Genomic DNA, 12,065 nt, shown 5'->3' with positions numbered 1-12,065 from the left:
CTCAGAGATGATCCTTGAGGGACGCCGCAGATGACTTCGGAGGCCTCTGACTTGTACGGTGGTAGGCGGACTCTCTGTGTTCTTCCGTCGAGGAAGGAGATGATCCATTCCAGCGCCTTGTCCTGGATTCCGATGTTGCTGAGGCGCTGTACTAGGGTGCAGTGGCAGACCGTGTCGAATGCCGCGGAGAGGTCTAGGAGGATGAGGGCCGCTGTTTCTCCATTGTCCATCAGGGCTCGGATGTCATCGGTGGCGGCGATGAGGGCGGTCTCGGTGCTGTGATTGGCTCGGAAGCCGGACTGTGAGAGGTCGAGGGATCCGTTCGTCTCGAGGAAGGCGGCCATCTGCTTGTTGACGGTCTTCTCGATGACTTTCGCAGGGAACGGGAGGAGCGAGATGGGGCGGTAGTTCTTGAGTTCGGTGGGGTCCGCTGTTGGTTTCTTGAGCAGAGCGGTGAGTTCGGCGTGTTTCCAGCTCTCAGGGAAGGTGGCGGTGTCGAAGGATGTGTTGATGATGTCTCGCAGGTGGGGTGCGATGACAGCGTCGGCCTTGTTGAAGACGTGGTGAGAGCAGGGGTCGGTCGGTGATCCGGAGTGGATGGAGTTCATCGTGCGGATGGTGTCTTCGGTGCTGATCGGGGTCCAGGCGTGGAGGGTGGTGGTGGGGGGTGGTTGTTCGGTCATGGTGTGCGTTGGTTGGTTGTTGAAGCTGTTGTGTATGTCCGCGATCTTGTTGTGGAAGTATGAAGCGAGGGAGTTACAGAGGTCTTGCGATGGGGTGATGTCGTTGTTTCCTGTGCTGGGGTTGGAAAGCTCTTTCACGATGTTGAAGAGTTCCTTGCAGGCAGTTGTGTGCGTTGTTGTCCAACCGGTCCTTGAATGCTGTTTTCTTGGCGGCGCGGATCAGCTGGTGGTGCTTCCGGGTGGCAAGCTTGAAGGAGGTCCTGTTGTTCGGTGTAGGTTCCCTTCTCCAGACTTTCTCGAGGGCTCGGCAGTTCTTCTTGGAGCTCTTGAGTTCGTCGGTGAACCACGGGGCTTTCTTGCTGCCGGGTCTGCTGGGCGGGGTCCTCAGAGGGGCGAGTTCGTCCGCGCAGTTGCTGATCCACTTCGTGAGGTTGTCGGCGGCCTGGCTGGGGTTCGCTGAGCTGGCAGGAGGGTGCTGGCTCAGGGAGGTGGCGAGCTGGTCTGCTGTGATCTTGTTCCAGCTTCTGCGGGCGGCCTGTTGCTGGTGGTGGTGGGTCGTCGTTCTCTTGAAGGTGAAGTGGACGCAGCTGTGGTCCGTCCATTGAAGCTCTGTGGCGTGGCTGAAGGCGATGTCTGTGCTGGAAGAGAAGACTGCGTCGAGTGTGTGTCCGGCGAGGTGGGTGGGGGTGGACACCAGTTGCTTGAGTCCAAGATTGGCGAGGTTGTCGAGCAGGGTGCTGGTGTTGCGGTCGTTGTTGTTCTCCAGGTGGAAATTGAGGTCCCCCAGGAGGATGTAGTCAGCGGAGGGGAGGGCATGCGGGCTGACGAAGTCGGCGATGTCCTCGCTGAATTGTGTGCGTGGTCCAGGGGGTCGGTAGATCAGGGTGCCTCTGAGGGTGGTGTTCGGGTTGGTGTGGATCTGGAAATGCAGGTGTTCGGCGCTGGTCAGGGTGTTGTCGGTGTTGGTCGTGAGACGGATGGTGTTCCTGTGGATGATGGCGATGCCTCCTCCCATCTGGTTGGCGTTGCGATCCCTCCGGATGATCTTGTAGCCCTCTGGGATAGCGATGGCGATGTCGGGAGCTGAAGAGGCGTCCATCCAGGTCTCCGTGAGGAAGGCCACGTCAGGGGCTGTGGCGTCTAGAAGGTTCCAGAGTTCGATGGCGTGTCTGTGGACGGAGCGGGTGTTGAGCAGGATGCACTTGAGGTGGGTGCTGCTGGTGTTCGACTTGGCGGGTGCTGGAGCGAGGCAGGTCCGGATGCAGGTGAACTTGCAGGCGTGGCAGCTGAAGGGTCCGTGGGTGCGTCGTGGTGTGGCTTGATGGCATTCTGGGAGTCGGCCGGTGTTGAGTGCGATGAGGGTGGCGGCGGAGTACGTCAGGCGGGTCGGTCGGGGTCTTCGGGGGCCAGGGGTCCTGGCGCTGGTCGCGATCCGGTCGCGGACGGGCGCAGACGGGCTTACCTTTGTCTGCCAAACTCTGAAGAACCCCCAAAGTTTCAAACGTGAACCGAGCACACTCCCACCTCATCATATTGCCACAGAGCTGCCTGGCTCTCAGCTGCAAACTGAGAATGTACAAGCTGCTGCCGGACATATTTAAAGGAGAGAACTGTGGGGACCCCAAATGCCTACATTTGATTTAACAATTGTATATAGCGCTTGAGCACCAAGAACTATAGATGCGCTTTACTTATCAGCAGCACAAAAAAGTGTCAATGAGCTAGAAATGGAAAAAATGAGATGAAGAATGTGGCGAAGAAGAGAGGGAAGGTGAAAAGACTGGAGGAGAGGAGAGCATAGAGGGTGACGAGTGAAAGAGAAGTGGAGGAAGGATCATGGGTGGAGACGACCCTGAAAGGAGAGAGAGGAGGGCGAGGGATGATGGGAGGCTAGGAGGAATGGATGGGGGGACAGGAGAGGGAGGGAGAACCCTGACCCTAAGATTGGCTGTCCTTAATCTGCTAGTGGCCCTTAAGCCACTATCCGCGACCTTCCAATCCCGGTCTTTTCATCTTCTACCCCTGCGTCACTGGCGCTCTGCCACCAGAGGGCAGCGCAGGTCCTCTCTTCCAGAGTCCAAGAAACAAATCAGAATTCTACCCCACTCTCCCCACACTGCAGTAAATATGTACTTTTCACACCTGGATGTCTTAATAGTGATAGAGCGTTATTTTATTCTGCAGTTTGTAGGGGTGCGTCAAACTCATGTGTAATCAGCACCAATGTGTGTTATAAGAGAGTTTCATACAATTATAGTGATTGAAACTGAATGTACTAAGGTGTGAAACAATGTAATCATGTCATTTACGTAACCCAATGGAGTGCTCCATAGAAAGTGTGTTTAAAAGATGCATCAATGAGTTTCTTTTGCGTGTAATGTGACGCTTTGGGTCTGAACCTGCACCATATTAAAGTTGCACATGTAGATTTGGTTAATCATGTGTGAAAAATAATGGAAATCAAGGCTTAAAGCGATGCTTTTAGTAAAATGTGTTTAAATGTGTGAAGGCCTGTACGTTAAAGACGAGGCCCAGTCGTTCTTATCTTCGCTTACATTTGTAGGCCAGAAAATGTTTTTCCTGGATACGCTTTTCTCTGGTAATCGGCGAGTTCCTGTAAAAAGGACATTCACATTAATGAGCATCTGTTGCAGGTGCAGGGGCGTTTGTCTCGGTGGAAAGGACTAACCCTTTGTTCCAGGAGTTAGGATGGTAGGAGATGCAGACACGGGAGAGTCCGGAATGCAGATATGATACTTTGAGCGGAGAAGGTGCCTGGTGTCCAAGGCCATCACATCTGCTTTTGGATGACGTCAGAATTTCGATGGAAAAATCCAGAAAGAAGACCTTGCTGAAGGGGGCGTGTAAAGGGCGTGTTTGACTGTTTTGGGGTTTTGTATTAGGGACAGTGCCCCAAGGGTTGAAGAGCAGTCTTGGACAGTCCTGGAAAGATTTGAGAAGGAGCAGCCAAGAAGGAAGGGTGGAGAGAGGGACTTAGGTAGGAAGGAGCGTCTTAGAGCGAGCTCGATAGCTTTGACTGTCGAATAATGAAAAGCGAGTGTACTTCTTAGGAACTCTTCGCTACTGACACCTTTTTCCTTCTCTTGCTCGGGGTGAACTGATAAGTAAGGATGTCACCATAGATGTAGTGTAGGGATGGCCTAACTCTTTCTTTCCAGGCAAATGAGATCTAAAGTAGAAATTGGAACAACTATTGCATATTTGATGCTTCTTGAGTTGACTATTCTTTTTCTTTTGAGTCGCATGAGACTCCTCCGTAGGTTACTTTTTGTGTTAGTGCCTCTTTTTTTCTGAACCTCGTGCTGAGGAGCTTGTATGTCCAGTTTATTTTTGGCTTTGTAATAAATTCCTGAAAAGCTTAATTTGGAATCAGAGGTTCTTGGGAGGTTAAAAAGAATGATTTGGTTACAATGACTGAATGTGTTTTCTCCCCTTCACACTATTTAGCAGATAAAAAGATCCAGTCGACCTGAGGATTCTTAGTAAAGACAAGATAAAGTGAGATAAGACTCCAGCTCAATCAATAGTAACAAATGTATGTGTGGAATGTGTGTGTGTCTGTCTTTCACTGTGATGTTCAAGCAATATGACCTGAACATATAGAACACATCTTTTCAGTGGCTTAAGGTTAACCACCCGACCATCACATCTGTGTACCATCATTAGTACTCTGGTTGAAATGTTATGGCCATTCTTACTCCTAAATAAATAAATATACACATTTTGTACCTTCAGAACACATGCAGTTTGGTCTGGCTCTCACCTGTTATGTTGACTGTAGATTGCTTCCACTCACTCAGGATGGGGTTTCCGATGTAGCAGGACAATGCGCTGGGATGACCATTGAACATATGCGTCGCCTTCACATGAAACAGGACGCTGCCATCCACAGCCTTCACTTCACTGGATGAGGATATGTTATTCCCGTCTCCATCTCGCCAGAGTGCTTCTGGCTCAGGATACCAGCCCGAAGATTCACACACAACCGCGATTCCTCCATATTGCAAGTCTTCCAGATGGATGTGCGGCTTCGAGCCCAGAGCTAGAATGGAATCAAGAGGTTTATGGAAGGTTAGGTGTGGACGTCCTACTCCTCTGTGAGAAGATTGGGTCGCAGTACTTAAAAGGGAGCTTATGCCGTGGTTGCTGTGCATATACCAATGTGTACTAGATGGTATTATCGGATGAAGCAGTGCAATCAATAATTCCCGGTTGTGCATTAGTAAACTGCACACAGTCCCACCCCACCTAAAAGTGTGTTTTTATTTTTCACAAAATAAACTAACCGTCTGCTATCAGTCAAGTCCTACTGTGAAACATGTCACACGTTTTATTCTCAGGCCCAAGAACTCCACAAGGCCCATTTGTTGTCTCCACTGACTTAATTCTCTCCAGTTGTAATGTGAACCCAGGTTTCCTATATTAATTCCTGATTTATTTGATACAATATTTTCCATTCTTTCTGCATGAAATCATTGTGGAGCCAAACGTCTTTCGATAAAATTGTAATGAAATCAAACGTTTTTGCAACTTCTTGGATTTTGAGGTATTGACCTTCGGGTAAAATGAGGCCGAAAATTAATATGTAAAAAAGTTAACATCTTCAGACGTTTCATAGCTCCCAATACTTATAATAAGGGTCTTTGCACAATAGTTTGCTATCAATAAATCTGCCTCCGTCGGGGACGGTTGATCATTATTTCTGGTAACCAAAACCATGTGCATTTTGGATTTAGAGACTGCTTTTCTTAACACGACTCTGAGACCAGGTTAGACTGCCTACATCATAAGCACCTCTCGCTGCCACAATTCCTGGAGGCCTTGAGCCTCACTGGTATATGTATGGGGAGCCAAAATCCCATGAAAAGGCTGTGTACCTTGTACTCAGGAGCACACAACAGCTTGTCAAGAATCGACTATTTCCTGATGCACAGTTGTCACACAGGAGATTGGCAAAGGCCTGGGGATTATCAGATCTTTCCCCTATATGGGTAGTGCTCAGAAGAGGGAAAAGTGAAACCGGAGATGATTGGTATATAGATTATTGGTACCGGAGAGGAATGGTGTATAGATTCTTGGTACCGGAGAGGATTGGTATATAGATTCTTGGTACCGGAGAGGATTGGTATATAGATTCCTGATACCAGAGAGGAATGGCATATAGATTCTTGGTACTGGAAAGGATTGGTATATAGATTATTGGTACCGGAGAGGATTGGTATATAGATTTTTGGTACCGGAGAGGATTGGTGTATAGATTCTTTTTTTTTTTTTTTTTTTTTTTTAAAAACCTTTATTTGTGCATAGTAAAAGAACAAATACGGGCCTACAACCATCAGGCCGGCCACAATACGGTTGAGCACAGAGACAAACAGTACATCCCCTGTGCGTCAAGGTCAAGATTAGCAACGATTCAGGATTCATACACTGGAGGGATCCTTGACACCAGGGGAAGGAGAAGTGAAGGTTAATTTAAAGGTTTTCAAAAAAATTTTTATCGAGAAAAAAGTCAGTAAAGGATAGAAACAAGGAGATTCGAGTCCGCGAGTCGGCTTCATACACTGGAGAGCAGCAGCAACATTAAGACAGCCATAGATAAGCTCATACAGTAAGGCGATGCAGTTAGATAACAGGATCATCACAGTAGTAAATACGCACCCCCTAAAAGCCGCCCCCACTCAATCCACCCCACACCCGGACCCCGAATCGAAACAAGTATAGCGCAGAGACATGAAAGAAAGAGGCCCATAGAACTAAAAAGAAACAGTAAATTACCCCCCCACCCTACACCAATGCGGAGGCTATGGCCTGCCCCCCCCCCCAGCATAGTGCCTGTCGCCCAATGAACCCGAAATATAGACGAGAGAGAAAGTAGGAATAGAGTAAAGAAACTAAGAGAAGAAGGAAGAAAGGAGGCGGGGAGGAGCCCACGTATCCTCGGAGCGCCCGACACCACCGGCCAACCAAGCCTCCACACACTGAAACCCCACTACACCCAAAGGCGGTCGTGTGAAGATAGCATGTAACAACAAGGAAATGAAGGCAGACAGATCGCGACGAGTGCGCACTACATCTGCAAACAATTCCAGTCCCAGTCCAGCCCGTCCGTGAAACCATGATGATAGAAAGTAATCTAGCCCTGGCCCGATCGCGGGCTTACGATTAGACCCGCCCCCTCGTGAACGCCCCGCATCCCGAACAGACAAAGACAATATGGCCGCTTGGAAGAAGATGGAGGAGTAGAGTCACAAAATGGCCGCCGATCATCTATTGAGGTCCCCTTGCACACCATATAAAATCCAGACCTGGCTTGTAAAGTACATGAGTTCCACATAAAAGGAGCCGTAGGCCACCGTGAACGGTTCCTCGAGGTCGTCAGGTGTAGTTCAGCTGGAAACTCCTGCGGGCACGGTGAGGCAGGCAGCAACAAAGCAGGCAGCAATGACCGGGGAAACAAAGTATCCGCCATTGAGCAGGAGAGCGATTGATCCTGAGCGCCGGGAAAGCCAAATGCAGACACCAGTGTAGCGCCGTTATACCCAGTCGTTGCTTCCCCGCAGGAGGACCACAGCACTGGCAGACTCACGTCTTGTTGATCACAAACGGGGCGCTCACGACCCGCAGCAGACAGTGTAGAGTCGAACCGCTCACTCAGCGTTTGCAAGCCGACACATAATTGCAGACGAAAGTCCCGCAGGGCAGCCAGAACGGAGCCGCATGTCAGCGGAGGCTGCGCCCCCACAGCGGCAGCAATCCGGGACGGCACTGGGGAGCTGGAGTCTGGTAGAGGGAGGGCGAAGCGGGCAGCGGGCGAGACCAGAGCATCACCCCCCAGCAGCGAGCAGGCAATCAGCGCCATGGTTTACCGCTGAGCGGTACCGTGGCCAGGGGGGGGATCGTGACAAGGAGGCAATTCCCAACAGGTCTGTGCCGCAACAGGTGAAAGCCAACAGTCGCTTCCCCTCCCTCGGGCTCTCTTTGCAGCCGACTAGACCACAGAAGAAGGGGGTCAGCAGCCTTCCACAGCGTGGTCCACAGAGCGGGGTAGGAGACCCGCCACGCCGGGGCTTACCCTCTAGCTCCAGCCCGTCGGGTGCAGGGTGCAGGAGGTGTCCGGGCGTCTCTCCCCCGGCTCATCTGGCGACAGTCCGTGGCGTGAGGCGGGATCGGGACCTCGGGGCTCAGATTTGCACCAGCGGGTCCGGTGACTGCGACGCTTCCAGGGGGCCGGCCGAGGCCACAATAGAGCAGGGGTCCAGTGCGGGGAACAAAGGCACCAAGAACTCCGGCATCCGGGCGGGCTAAGACTTCGGGAAAGCGGCGGCGCAGTCAGCGCGTCGTCGCACGCGTTGCACCTCGAAAATCGGCAAGGATAGGAATCAGGATGATAGTCCGAGGCCAAGGGCCGACGGAGCCGGGCGCTCAAGCGACTGCTCCGGTCGCCATCTTGGCTCCTCCCCCCGGTGTATAGATTCTTGGTACCAGAGAGGAATGGTATATAGATTCTTGGTACCGGAGAGGAATGGTGTATAGATTCTTGGTACCAGAGAGGAATGGTATATAGATTCTTGGTACCGGAGAGGAATGGTGTATAGATTCTTGGTACCGGAGAGGAATGGTATATAGATTCTTGGTACCGAAGAGGATTGGTATATAGATTCCTGATACCTGAGAGGAATGGTATACAGATTCTTGGTGCCGGAGAGGAATGGCATATAGATTCTCAGGCAAGTCGCTCCCCACGCCGTGCATCTCCACCTGACTGTGCCGTGTCTCCCGCCCTGCTGCTGCCACTAGTTCCCGCCGCCAGGACTCTCCCTGGACATCTCCACTGTTGTCCTCTGTAATTATTTTTTTGCCTTTTTATCTTCTTTCACCTGTCCTGCTGTTATTTTCTGTTAATTACTTCTGCCATTTTTCACTATTTTGCTGCTCCCTTGCCTTCTCTGTCCTTGTATCTCAGCGCAGTCCCGCCCTCTTGCCCTTCCTGGCCTCCTCCGTCCCGCTCTCCTTTCCGCCACTGCATCCCCTGCGGCCCCACCCCCCTCGCTCGCCCATTCACCAACAACCGCCTCCCAGCTGCTCCTCCCTTCCACCTCCCCTTCTTAATGGCGGCCGCGCCGCTGACGCACCATAGGCATGCCTAAGGCAAGCCCGTCTGCGCCAGTCTGTGCCTGGACCGTGCCCAGCACCAGACCCCCGACGCTGCTATGACGCCAACCTCCTCCACGCACTCAACGCCGGCCAATCAACCACCTGCTTCCAGGCAACCCCGAAGCTCACCCACGCACCCTTCACCTGCCGAAACTGCAGCTTCACCAGCCAATGAACACCTGCACATGCTGCCCCTCCCACCATGGCAGGTTGCAGCCATCTCAGATGCATACTACTCAACACCCACTCCATCCACAAACACGCTGCTGAACTTTGGGACCTCATCGATTCATCCTCCCCGGACATTGCCTTCCTGACTGAGACCTCGATGAACCCCTCCTCGGCACACGACATTGCCATAGCCATCCTGGACGGCTACAAGATCACCCGCAGGGACCGCACCAACAGATCATGAGGAGGAATCGCCATCGTCCACAGGAATACCCTCAGAATCTCGACCAGCATCGAAGACACACTCAACACCGTCGAACACCTGCACTTCCACATCGATCCCAACACCACCCTCAGAGGAACCCTAGTCTACAGACCACCCGTACGCCGGCTACAGTTCAGCGACTCCATCACAGACATCGTCAGCACGGCCTTGGCCTCCACAGACTACATCCTCCTCGGAGTCCTGAACTTCCACCTCGAGAACGCCAATGACAGCAACTCCACCACCCTGCTTGCCAACCTCACCAACCTCGGACTCAAACAGCTTGTCACGACATCCACCCACCTTGCCGGACTCATGCTTGACCATTTTTTCTGCCAGCAACCACGTCACCTTCAGCCACACCACAAAACTCCACTGGACCGACCACCACTGCATCCACTTCTCCTTCGAGAAAAACACCACACACAACCACCCGCAACGAATCCCCCACCGCAGCTGGAACAAGGTCACCGAAGACCAGCTAATCGCCACCCTCGCCCGAGACCCACTTACCGACCACACCGACACCAATACAGCCACCCGCAACCTCAGACAATGGATCAACAACTGCGCCAACACTCTCGCCCCAATCAAGAAACACTCAAACAGACGCACCGACAGAAGGGTCATCTGGTTCACCGCCGACCTCCAGACATCAAGCAGACTTGCCGAAGACTCGAGAAAAAGTGGCGCCATGAACAGACACCGGACAACCACGCAGCTCTCAAGAACGCCAGCCGCAGTAACCACCAACTCATTCGAACCGCCAAAAGAACCTCCTTGAAGGAACGCATCGACAACAACATACAAAATAGCAATGAGCTCTTCAACATCGTGAGGGAACTCGCCACCCTCAGCTCTAGCTCCAACGACATCCCTTCACAAGACCTCTGCGACTCTCTAGCCACCTTCTTCGACCGCAAGATCATAGACATCCACGACAGCTTCAACACTCAGATCCCCCCCGACAGCCGGCTACACCTCAGACTCACTGCCCCCAGTCACACCGGCCTCCTGCTCTCCTGGAACCACGTCAACGACGAAGACACCATCAAAACCATGAACACCATCCACTCCGGCACCCCGTCAGACTCCTGCCCTCACCACACCTTCACAAAGCAAGCTCTATCATCGCACCCCAACTCCGGAAGATCATCAACATCTCCTTCAAGATCGCCACCTTCCCGGAGAGCTGGGAACATGCCGAGATCAACGCCCTACTCAAGAAATCCAAGGCGGACCAAAAGGACCTCAAGAACTTCCGGACCATCTCCCTGCGCCCGTTACCGGCAAAAGTCATCGAGAAGATCGTCAACAGACAACTGACCCGCTTCCTCGAAGAGAACAACACACTGGACTCATCCCAATCTGGATTCTGCAGCAACCACAGTACTGAAACCGCCCTCATCGCCGCCACCAAGGACATCAGGACCATGCTGGACAACGGCAAAACCGCAGCCCTCATACTTCTAGATCTCTTTGCTGCCTTCGACACCATATGCCACCACACCCTACTCACACGCCTCCACAACGCAGGGATCCGCAACAAAGCCCCTGACTGGATCACCTCCTTTCTCACCGGCAGAACCCAGAGAGTCCGCCTCCCTCCATTCCGGTCCGAGGCCACCAAGATCACCTGCGGCGTAAGCCAAGGATCATCCCTCAGCCCAATCCTTTTCAACATCTACCGCCCGCCAACATCGTCCGATCGCACGACCTCAACATTGTCTCTTGCGCCGACGACACCCAGATGATCCTCTCCTTCACCAAGGACCCTGCCACCGCCAAAACAAACTTCCACGAAGGAATGAAGGCCGTCACCGAATGAATGAAAAACAGTCGCCTGAAACTGAACTCAGACAAGACGGAGGTCCACATCCTCGGCTCCTCCCCCTCTGCCTGGGATGACTCCTGGTGGACGGCCTCGCTGGGAACTGGGCCGATACCCACCAACCACACACGCAACCCGGGGTTCATCCTGGACTTATCCCTGTCTATTACCCAGCAACTCCTCCTTCTGCTTCAACACCCTCCACATGCTTCGCAAGATCTACAGATGGATCCCCACCAAAACCAGAAGGACGATCACCCAGGCCCTCGTCACCAGCAGGCTGGACTATGGCAATGCCCTCTACGCAGGAACCATGGCCAAACTCCAGAACAGACTCCAGCACATACAGAACGCCTCGGCATGCCTCGTCCTTGGCATACCCCGCCACAGCCACATCACTGCCCACCTGAGAGACCTGCACTGGCTCCCCGTCCACAAGAGGATCACCTTCAAGCTCCTCACCCACGCACATAAAGCACTCCACGACGCCGGACCAACATACCTCAACAAACGACTCACCTTCTACACTCCCAACCGCCGGCTTCGCTCCGCTGCCCTCGCCACGTTCCACGAATCCACCGAACAACCACCGGCGGCAGATCTTTCTCCCACCTCCCTCCAAGACATGGAACACCCTCCCCATCCACCTGCGACAGACCCAAGACCTGCTGACCTTCAGGAAACTACTCAAGACCTGTCTGTTCGGGCAGTAGCAGCTCCCCCTCGCCCCCCACCTTAGCGCCTTGAGATCCTCGCGGGTGAGTAGTGTGCTCTACAAATGCTTGATTGATAGATTGATTTAGGGACCTCTACGTAAGGATGAACTTGCCCGTGCCTTATCTCTCCCTAACTTGAATTTACAGTTCCTACAACCTGGTATGCCCAGTTTCTTCAATGCCATATGTGCATCACTGTAGCTTTCACTCTCTATCTCATTCTC

The 12,065-nt window shown here is 52.6% G+C and overlaps 1 protein-coding gene across 2 annotated transcripts in view; it reads right to left on the bottom strand.

Annotated features, from left to right (window-relative positions):
* LOC146869129 (butyrophilin subfamily 1 member A1-like) overlaps positions 1-12,065 on the bottom strand; it is an 862,288-nt gene that overhangs the window by 677,587 nt on the left and 172,636 nt on the right. For both annotated transcript variants that reach the window (XM_085627799.1, XM_085627671.1), the window contains exon 4: positions 4,468-4,746. In XM_085627799.1, coding sequence (XP_085483925.1) covers positions 4,468-4,746 — 279 coding nt within the window. The remainder of the gene's footprint in view (positions 1-4,467; positions 4,747-12,065) is intronic.

Source organism: Triturus cristatus, chromosome 1_1, assembly GCF_964204655.1.
Source record: "Triturus cristatus chromosome 1_1, aTriCri1.1, whole genome shotgun sequence".
NCBI lineage: Eukaryota > Metazoa > Chordata > Amphibia > Caudata > Salamandridae > Triturus > Triturus cristatus.
Note: the sequence above shows the minus strand (reverse complement) of the source record. Positions and strands in the feature narration are given on the sequence as shown.